At 50.8% G+C, this 10861-nt stretch overlaps 1 protein-coding gene across 1 annotated transcript; it reads left to right on the top strand.

Moving 5' to 3' along the window:
* The first annotated feature begins 1702 nt into the window (after positions 1–1702).
* Positions 1703–10245, top strand: LOC137349359 (zinc finger protein 239-like). The gene is made up of 2 exons (XM_068014884.1): positions 1703–1781; positions 8207–10245. The coding sequence occupies exon 2, from the start codon at positions 8309–8311 to the stop codon at positions 8816–8818; it is 510 nt and encodes a 169-aa protein (XP_067870985.1). The 5' UTR covers positions 1703–1781; positions 8207–8308; the 3' UTR covers positions 8819–10245.
* The last annotated feature ends 616 nt before the right edge of the window (positions 10246–10861 follow it).

Genomic DNA, 10861 nt, shown 5'->3' with positions numbered 1-10861 from the left:
TTGTCAGGGGTATGGGAACCAGGGGAAAATATCAGACCGGAACACCAAGGTGCACAGAATACTGGGAGAGATCGATGGCACGAGAGTAGGGAATAGCAAGTTGCAAGGTGGGGTCAGAGTCAGGGAGAAAGTAATAAAGTCCAAATCAGTGTTAATGTGCATGTATGTGAATGCACAGAGTGTGGTTAATAAGATTGGTGAGGTACACGTGCAGATTGCCATGTGGAAATATGATCTTGTGGCGAGAACAGAGACCTGGCTCAAAGAAGGGCAGGACTGGGTGTTAAATATTCCTGGAAACAAGGTCTTCAGCAAAGAAAGGAAAGGGAAAGGGGCGGTGGAGTATTGATTAATGAGAACATTGCAGTGTTGGAGAAAAAGGATGTCCCATCGGGGTCAAGAACGGAATCAATTTGGCTCGAACGAAGGAACAAAAAAGGTGCATTTACATTGCTCAGTGTTGTCAAGAGGCCACCAGCTAGTGGGAAGAACGTGGAGGAGAAAAAATGCAAGGACATTACAGAGAGGTGCAAAAAATATAGGGTAGTTCTAATGGGCGACTTGATTCAAACATATCGTGGGATAGTAGTAGTGTAAAGGGCAGTGAGGGGCAAGTGTTCTTAGAGTTGTTCAGGAAAGTTTTCCACAACAGTATGTTGCTAGTCCAATGAGAAAGGAGGCATTCCTGGACCTGGTTCTTGAGAATGAGGTGGGCCAAGTGGATCAAGTATCAGTTGGGGAGCATGTCGGGGAGATTTATCATTGTATCATAAGATTTAGGCTGACCATAGAAAAGGACCAAGAACAATCCAGAGTAAGAGTAATTAACTGGGGGAAAGACAACTTCAATGGGGTAAGAATGGAGCTGGCTGAATAAATGAGATTCAAAAGTTGCCAGGAAACCTGATAGCTGAACAATGGGTAACCTTCAAAAAAGAGAGAGTTCAGGCACAGTCAACAAATGTTCCCTCGAAGTGGAAAGGTTGGGCAAATAAATCCAGAGCTCCCTGGATTATAAAAGAGGTAGAGATTACGATAAAGAAGAAAAAGTGTGCTGTTTTCCTTGGAGAGAAGGCTGAGAGGTGATTTGGTCGAGGTATTCAAAATCATGAGGGGTCTGGACAGAGAATCATACCTTAGAGACAATGTCCCAGATACTGCCATCACCATCCCCAGGTGTCCCACCAGCAGGACAGACCCAGCAGAGGTGACGGCACAGTGTTACACAGTCAGGAGGGAGTTGCCCGAGACGTCCTCAGCATGGGCTCCGGACCCCATGATGTCTCATGGCATCAGGTCAAACAGAGTAGATGGAGAGAAACTGTTCCCACTGGTGAAAGGATCGAGGACGAGAGGGAACAGATTGAAAGTAATTGGGAAGAGAAACAAAAATAACATGAGGAAAAACTTTTCCACCCAGCGAGTGGTTAATGTGTGGAATGCACTGTCTGAGAGTGTGGTGGAGGCAGGTTTAATTGAAACATTTCAAAGGGAATGAGACAGTTTTATGAAAAGGAACTAATGGAGCTGCGGGCTGACAGGTCCCGGATGCTGATGGATTCATCCTCGGGCTTTCAAAGAGAAGCAAATGAGGGAGGAACTGCGCAGAATCTGTCCTCCTGTCCCGCCCCCTTTTCCTATTGGTCCGGCGCTGCCGTTAATCACCCAGACATTGTGAGGTCAGAGGTGAAGTCCCGGGTGCGCAGGCGCATTGCGGACCAGTGTTTGAAGCCAGAGGGTGAAGGCGCCGGAGAGACGCTTGTGAGTCGCTTGTGCAGCCGGTAAGTGGCGGCTGGTGGGCGGGGAGGCTTCAGAAACACCCGGTGTAGGCCTCAACGCCCCCAATAACAAACTCCCGGTCCTGAGTTTGCACCGAGCGGGCGGCAGATGCGGGAAACTGAGCTCAGTTATAAAGGGGCCTGGGGGAGGGGAGGGAGGGAGGAACCATTTGGGACACAGCACAGGGCAGGAGGTCCCCCCTCCCCCACTCCCTGGTTCCACAAAGACTCCCCTTGGACTGGGCCACACCTGGGCAGGGCTGGCTCAAGGTGCAGGAAGCTGATAGGCTGAGCTGTGGACTGGGAGGAGTGGGGGGTTTGACTGACAGGCCTGGGGAGGGGGATATCAGGGCAGGTACACACACTGCTCCCCCTTTTCCTCCTGGGATCTTTTACTGGAGTTGTGTTGCTGAGTGTTTCTAAACTCTGTCTCCCTATCCCGGTAATGTCGGTGGATTGTAGGTTGCTGTGAGTGTTGGACTATATTGTCTCTCCTCATTCTTCCTCCTCCCACTCCGAGTTCCAGGCTGCAGGCACCGGCTGTTTGATGTGCCTGAAACATTAAATATGTTTCTCTCTTCACTGAGACCTGCTGAGTATTTCCAGCATTTTCTCCTTTTATTTCAGATTTCCAGCATCTGCAGGACTTTGCTTTTGTTTTATTGCACGAGTTGCTCACAGAATCAAAGGCAGTGAAGGTGCTCGAGCTGGACGGAAGCAGTCGTGTCAGATCCTCAGTGGGTGAGAAATCGCCGAGTGCAGGGGAGGAATGAAGCTGGTGGATGTGCAGGGAGGCTTCAGAAACATCCGGTGTAGGCCTCAACACCCCCAATAAGAAGCTCCCAGTCCCGCGTTCCAAGGAGAACAATCCCAGCTTCTCCAACCTAACCTTGTAGCTAAATTCCCTCATCCCTGGAACCATTCTGGTAAATCTCCTCGACACCCTCTCAAGGACCTTCTCATCCTTCCTAAAGTGTGGTGATCAGAACTGGATGTAATACTCTAGTTGTGGCTGAACCATAGTTTTATAAAAGTTCCCCTTAACTTCCCTGCTTTTGCACTCAGTACCTCTATTTATCAAACTCAAGATCCCGTATTCTTCCGAAGAAGGGTCACTGACCTGAAACGTTAACTCTGCTTCTCTTTCCACAGGTGCTGCCAGACCTGCTGAGTGATTCCAGCATTTCTTGTTTTTGTCCCGTATTCTTTGCTAACTGTTCTCAATATGTCCTGCCACTTTCAATGATCTATACATATGAACCCCCAGGTCCCTCTGTCCCTGCACACTCTTTAGAACTGTGCCATTAAGCATATATTGCCTCTCTCTATCCCTTCTGACAACCTGGACATTTTCAGGATGTTAGAACTGATAGTATAGATCAGGAGTGTCCAGCCTTTATGCATTAGGGGCTACATTCTAAATGTTGTCCTGCATCGGGGCCGGAGGTGAGCAACTTTCGGAAAGGTAAAGGTATTAGAAATTTATTTGACTGTTCATCAATATAACAAAAATGTGCATTTTTGTGAATAAGCTTTAAATGAGGAAACTAATGTATTAACTTACTTTCCCAACACAACGTTGAACACTGATTTAGTGAGTTACCTGGCATGGTTTTTGCTTGCAGTAGCAGACATTGTCTGCCTGCACACTTGATGTAGCGATGCAGAGAATTCCAGATAGATTCCATTTGTGAGGAGAGATCTTGATCTCGCACTCTCCCTGTCTCCTGCTCTCTCTCCTTTATTTAGAGATACAGCACTGAACCAGGCCCTTTGGCCCACCGAGTCTGTGGCAAGCAACAACCACCCATTTACACTAACCCTGCAGTAACCCCATATTCCCTACCACCTACCTGCACTTCGGGCAATTTACAATGGCCAACTTACCTATCAACCTGCAAGTCTTTGGCTGTGGGAGGAAACCGGAGCACCCAGCGAAAACCCACGCGGTCACAGGAAGAACTTGCAAACTCCGCACAGGCAGGACCCAGATTCGAAGCCAGGACCCTGGAGCTGTGAGGCTGCGGTGCTAACCACTGCGTCTCTCTCTCGCTCTCTCTCTCCCCCATTCTCTCTCTCTCTTACCCCCCCTGCACTCTCTCTCTTCCCCATCCCCCCGCTCTTTCTCTCGCTCGCCGCGCTCCCTCTCTCCCTTTGTCTCTCCCTTTCTCTGTCTCTCCCGCTCTCTCTCTCCCGCTCGCTCTCTCTCTCTCTCTCCCGCTCTCTCTCTCCCGCTCTCTCTCTCTCTCTCTCCCAATCTCTCTCTCTCTCCCGCTCTCTCTCTCTCTCCCGCTCTCTCTCTCTCTCTCCCAATCTCTCTCTCTCTCCCTCTCCCTCCAGCTCCCGCTCTCTCTCCCGCTCCCGCTCTCTCTCCCGCTCTCTCTCCCGCTCTCTCTCCCGCTCTCTCTCCCGCTCTCTCTCTCCCTCTCGCGCTCTCCCTCTCGCGCTCTCCCTCTCCCGCTCTCCCGCTCTCCCTCTCCCGCTCTCCCTCTCCCGCTCTCCCTCTCCCGCTCTCCCTCTCCCGCTCTCCCTCTCCCGCTCTCCCTCTCCCGCTCTCCCTCTCCCGCTCTCCCTCTCCCGCTCTCCCTCTCCCGCTCTCCCTCTCCCTCTCCCGCTCTCCCTCTCCCGCTCTCCCTCTCCCGCTCTCCCTCTCCCGCTCTCCCTCTCCCGCTCTCCCTCTCCCGCTCTCCCTCTCCCGCTCTCCCTCTCCCGCTCTCCCTCTCCCGCTCTCCCTCTCCCGCTCTCCCTCTCCCGCTCTCCTTCTCCCGCTCTCCCTCTCCCGCTCTCCCTCTCCCGCTCTCCTTCTCCCGCTCTCCCTCTCCCGCTCTCCCTCTCCCGCTCTCCCTCTCCCGCTCTCCCTCTCCCGCTCTCCCTCTCCCGCTCTCCCTCTCCCGCTCTCCCTCTCCCGCTCTCTCTCTCCCGCTCTCTCTCTCCCGCTCTCTCTCTCCCGCTCTCTCTCTCGCTCCCGCTCTCCTTCTCCCGCTCCCTCTCCCTCTCCCTCTCCCGCTCTCCCTCTCCCTCTCCCGCTCTCCCTCTCCCTCTCCCGCTCTCCCTCTCCCGCTCTCCCTCTCCCGCTCTCCCTCTCCCTCTCCCTCTCCCGCTCTCCCTCTCCCGCTCTCCCTCTCCCGCTCTCCCTCTCCCGCTCTCCCTCTCCCGCTCTCCCTCTCCCGCTCTCCCTCTCCCGCTCTCTCTCTCCCGCTCTCCCTCCCTCTCCCTCTCTCTCCCGCTCTCTCTCTCTCTCTCTCCCGCTCTCTCTCTCTCTCTCTCTCTCTCTCCCGCTCTCTCTCTCTCTCTCCCGCTCTCTCTCTCTCTCTCCCTCTCTCTCTCTCTCTCTCTCTCTCTCTCTCCCGCTCTCTTACTCTCTCTCTCCCTCTCTCTCTCTCTCTCTCTCTCTCTCTCTCTCTCCCGCTCTCTTACTCTCTCTCCCCCGCTCTCTCTCTCTCTCTCTCTCTCCCCCGTTCTCTCTCTCACTCTCTCTCCCCCCCCTCTCTCTCTCTCTCTCTCTCCCCCGCTCTCTCTCTCACCCCCCCTCTCTCTCTCGCTCTCTCTCTCACTCTCTCTCCCCCGCTCTCACTCTCTCTCCCACGCTCTCTCTCACTGTCTCTCCCGCGCTCTCTCTTTCCCCGCTCACTCTCTCTCTCTCTTTCCCCACTCACTCTCCCCCTCTCTCTCTCTTTCCCCCCTCACTCTCTCTCTCTCTCCCTCTCTCTCTCTCTCCCGTGCGCTCTCGCTCTCTCTCCCGTGCGCTCTCGCTCTCTCTCTCACTCCCCCGCTCTCTCTCTCTCTCTCTCTTTCCCTGCTCTCTCCCTCCCCCGCTCTCTCTCCCTCCCCCGCTCTTTCTCCCTCCCCCCCTCTCTCTCTCTCCCTGCCCCTCTCTCTCTCTCTCTCTCTCTCTCTCTCCTGTTCTCTCTTTCCCCGCCGCCCCCGCTCTCTCTCTCCTGTTCTCTCTTTCCCTGCCGCCCCCGCTCTCTCTCTCTTCCCCCCGCCCCCAGCGTTTTCTCTCTCACCCTCGCCGCGCTCCCTCTCTTCCGCTCTCTCTTTCTCTCCCTCTCTCTCTCTCTCGCTCTCTCTCTCACTCCCCCGCTCTCTCTCTCTCACTCTGTCTCCCCCGCTCTCTCCCTCCCCCGCTCTCTCTCTCTCTCTCTCCCTCCCCCGCTCTCTCTCTCTCCCTCCCCCGCTCTCTCTCTCCCCCTCCCCCGCTCTCTCTCTCTCGCTCCATGTCTGCCGGCCTCTGTCTCCGTGTCGGTCTCTGCTCCGCTCCCAGGACCCTGGCACCCTGCTCCCAGGGCCCGGTCACCCCGGCAGCCTGCTCCCAGGGCCTGGTTACCACTGCACCTTGCTGCTGGGCCTGCACCTCCTCAGACGGTGATGAAGAGCCTGAGGCCCAGGCTGAGTACATACGCAGGCAGAGCCAGTGCTTGGCCTGGGTCCTGAGCTCACGGCCGGGAAGGCTGCATTGGATATGGAGTTTGGGCGGGAAGCGCCAGCAGAGAAGCAGCTCAGCCCGGGCACCGCCATCTCACTAAAGGAGCCAAAATATCAGGTACTGAAGCTTATCTGTCATCTTGGTAAAGGAGGACATGTGCAGTGACGTGTCTCCGCCATGTTGGTAAAGGAGCTGTAACCATGGTCAGTCACTGAATGTTTTGGCAGGTCAGGTGGAAACCATTGACAGGCTGGATTCTGACCCGTGGGCTGGATGTTCTGGAGTGTCGAACTAGGAGGTGCAGAGTAAAAGTGAGAGCCAGACCTTTCAGGAGTGAAGTTAGGAAACATTTCTACACACAAAAGGTGGTAGAAATTTTAAACTCTCTTCTTCAAACAGCAGTTGATGCGAGATCAATGTTAATGTTAAATCTGACATTGATAGATCTTTGTTAACCAAAGGTATTAATGGAAATGGGACAAAGTCGGGTATACAGAGTTAGATCACAGATCAACCATGATCTCATTTCCTGGTGGAACAGGCTCGAGGGGCTAAATGGCCAACTCCTAGCATCATAGAAATTTACAGCACAGAAGGAGGCCATTCAACCCTTTGTGCTTGTGCTGGCCCTTTGAAAGAGCAGTTGTGCTTAGTCCCACACACCCACTTATTGTTTGTAAGCCTGTAAGTTCCTCATTCTCAAATACCTGTCAACTCCCTTTTAAAATGACTGATTGAATCAGGTTCAACCACCTTTTTCAGGTGGAGCGTTCCAGATCCTGACAACTGTCTGTTGTTACAGAAACTGCTGAACTCAATGTTGAGTCCGGAAGGTTGTCAAGTCCTGTTCCTCGAGCTCCCATTGGAACAGGGCTTGAGGCCGAGGACAGAGAGGTCAGAGTGGGAATGGGACGGAGAATTAAAATGGGAAGTGACTGGAAACTCAGGAACACGCTTGCAGACTGAATGGAGATGTTTCTCAAAGTGATCACCCTATCTGTGTTTGCTCTTCCCAATGTAGAACAGATCTCATTGTGAGCAGTGAATATAATATACAAAATTGCAAAAATTACAAGTAAATCACTGTTTGGTTTCATCCCACAAAACCCTGAGAATAGCCCAAAGGGAGCTACTTTATTTGAAGAGTAAAAGTTACAAAGTAAAGCAAACCAATTGCTGGAATATTAAACTCCACCCCAGCTATAAAGAATATTAACACAGCAGATATAAACCCCATTGTCAGAATGAATATGGTTCAGTCCTGGATGTGATTAACAGCAGCAATAATTACAGAATGCAACAGCTACAGTCACTTGTGAACTCACTGGTGTCTCAGCATTTTGGATATCGATTAAATTCCTTCCCACAGATGGAGCAGGTGAACGGCCTCTCGTTATATTATTATAATATAATACTATCTTTAATATCATCTAATAAGATATTCTTTCTTACAGTTCAGTGGGATGTAAACAGTGACCCCAGCACCTTCAGGAGAGATGGTGCGAAAGCCCCTGTGTGCAGAGTGAGCATCAAATCAATGTGTGTAAATCCTCTCCTAATCCCCTGTAAAAGGAGGTAATAAAAGTCATCACTGTCAGTACAGGATAGAAATTCAGAACAGACAATTCGAGATCCTATGGAACATTTTATTCCTCTCTTGTTTCCCCAAAGCTGTAAATTGCAGTCCCACACACTCTCCCTCCTCCCTGTGCTGAAATCCAAACCCATGACACCATCTGCACCATTTCTTTCCTCCTCTGCCAGTTTTCTCCCTCCCTCTACTGTGCCTGGGTTCAGTTCTCCAGCCCCTGTGTGCAGAGTGAGAATAAAATTAATGAGTCAATGATTTTCTCTCCTGCTCACTGGGACCCTGAAGCCCCGCCCACTCTCTGTGCTGGTCCCACAAATTACCAGATTCATTCAGCTCAATTTCACAACTTGTCTTTGTGTTTTTGTGGGTTCTCTCTCACTCCCTTTTTCCTGTTGTAACTTCATGTTACAGGATATTAGAAAGGGAGGATTTGCGGACAGGAAAATCAAACATCACCTCAAGATGTGACAGTCACTCGATTCATCAGGATCTGAATATCATCGGCCTTTGATCATGGAAGCAAAAAGTGTGGAGAAACCGTACACGTGTTCTGTGTGTGGACGGGGCTTCAGCCGATCAGCTGGCCTGTCGAGACACAAGTGCAGTCACACTGGGGAGAAGCTGTGGAAATGTGGGGACCGTCAGAAAGAATTAAATTACACGTCTGAGCTGGAAACTCATCGACACAGTCAAACTGAGGAGAGGCCGTTCATCTGCACTGAGTGTGGGAAGGGATTCACTCAGTTATCAAACCTGCTGACACACCAACGAGTTCACACTGGGGAGAGGCCGTTCACCTGCATTGAGTGTGGGAAGGGATTCACTCAGTTATCAAACCTGCTGACACACCAGCGAATTCACACTGGGGAGAGGCCGTTCACCTGTACTGATTGTGGGAAGGGGTTCATTCGTTCATCCGCCCTACTGACACACCAGCGAGTTCACACTGGGGAGCGGCCGTTCACCTGCATTGAGTGTGGGAAGGGATTCACTCAGTTATCAAACCTGCTGACACACCAGTGAATTCACACTGGGGAGAGGCCGTTCACCTGTACTGATTGTGGGAAGGGATTCATTCGTTCATCCACCCTACTGACACACCAGCGAATTCACACTGGGGAGAGGCCGTTCACCTGCACTGAGTGTGGGAAGGGGTTCATTCGTTCATCCGCCCTACTGACACACCAGCGAGTTCACACTGGGGAGCGGCCATTCACCTGCTCTGATTGTGGGAAGAGATTCTGTCTGTCAGGGAACCTGCTGAAACACCAACGAATTCACACCGGGGAGAGGCCATTCACCTGCACTGATTGTGGGAAGGGTTTCACTCATTCATCCACCCTGCTGATGCACCAGCGTGTTCACACTGGGGAGCGGCCATTCACCTGCTCCGTATGTGGAAAGAGATTTACTCAGTCATCCCACCTGGTGTCACACCAGTTCATTCACATTGGGGTGAGGTCATTCATCTGCTCCGTGTGCAGGAAGGGATTCACTCAGCCATCCTATCTACTGAGACACCAGCGAGTTCACAGATAATTACAGGGGTTGGATTCTGCTGTTGCTGCTGTTAATCATATCCAGACTGAACCATGTTCATTCTGACAGTTGGGGTTTATTTCTGATGTCAATTGCTCCTCTTGGACTGAGCGTCTGCCCCACAGCATCTCTCATTCATGTGTGTATAGACCATCATGTCTTCAAACCTCATTTTCAATTTAAATCCACTCAGTAAATGTACTGAACAAAAGATGAACAATAAACAGATCACAGGCCAATCCTGTAACTCTATATTGACAGGAGAAAGTCTGTTCTTTAGCTCAAGAATGAGGCTGTTTAAGCTCTGTGTGTTTCTAAGCACTCGTAGACTGGAGCTGTTGGACAGACAGGCTGTTCACAACTGTTAACATGTCAGATAGTGAAGGAATTACTCCAAGTAAACTCACCAATTTATTAGCTCAGACTCCGGTCCCTGCTGTAATTAATACTCAGCATCCATTAGTGTTGATTTACAGTCAATCACTGAATCGTCTGGTTAATCTTTGTTACTTGTTTTGTGAAATACTCTCCCTATTAGTGCTGAACTGCTGGATAACTCTGATTACACTTAAATGTGTTTATACATGTTTATAAAGTGTCTGTGTGTCCAGATTTAACTAAGTTGTGATTTGTAACCAATAAATGATGTTTCGGGTATGACTTGTCATCTGGTATCTTGGTGATTTGTCGAGAAAGATTTAATTCACTCACTCAGCAGCTCGAGAGGAACCAGACTGAGGTTTAATGAACAGAAGAAATAGGAGCTGGAGGAGGCCATTTGGCCCTTCGAACCTGCTCTGCCATTCACCCAGATCATGGCTGATCTCAACTCCACCTTCCCGCACTATCCCATATCCCTTAATTCCCTCAGTACCCAAAAATCTATCAATCTCTGTCTTAAATATACTCAATGACTGAGCATCCACTGCTCCCTGGGGAAGACAATTCCAAAGATTCACAACCCTTTCAGTGAAGAAATTTCTCCTCATTTCAGTCCTAAATATCTGATCCCTGATCCTGAGACTGTGACCCGGTGTTCTAGATTGCCCAGACAGGGGAAACATTTTCTCAGCATCGACCCTGCCAAGTCCCTTAAGGATTGATGTTTCAGTCAGATCACATCTCCTTCTTCTAAACCCCAGGGAATATAGGTCTAATCTACTCAATCTCTCCTCACAGGAGGAGATGGAGCAGAGTGGGGGTGCTGCACAATAGTGGTTCTGTTATTGAACTAGTAATCCAGAGGCCTGGACTAATGATGCTGAGACATGAATTCAAATCCCACCACTGCAATTAAAAAGCGAGGATCAATATTGGTGACCATGAAACTACGGATTGTCCTAAAAACCCACCTGGTTCACTAATTTCCTTCAGGGAAGGAGATCTGCCGTCCTTACCCGATCTGGTTGATTCCAGACCCACAGAAATGTGGTTGACTCTTAACTACACTATGAAATGGCCAGGCTAATCACTCAGTCATATTCAAGGAAGTAGCTCAAAACCACCTTCTCGGGCAATTAGGGATAG

Source organism: Heterodontus francisci, chromosome 34 (genome assembly GCF_036365525.1).
Source record: "Heterodontus francisci isolate sHetFra1 chromosome 34, sHetFra1.hap1, whole genome shotgun sequence".
Lineage (NCBI taxonomy): Eukaryota > Metazoa > Chordata > Chondrichthyes > Heterodontiformes > Heterodontidae > Heterodontus > Heterodontus francisci.
Note: the sequence above shows the minus strand (reverse complement) of the source record. Positions and strands in the feature narration are given on the sequence as shown.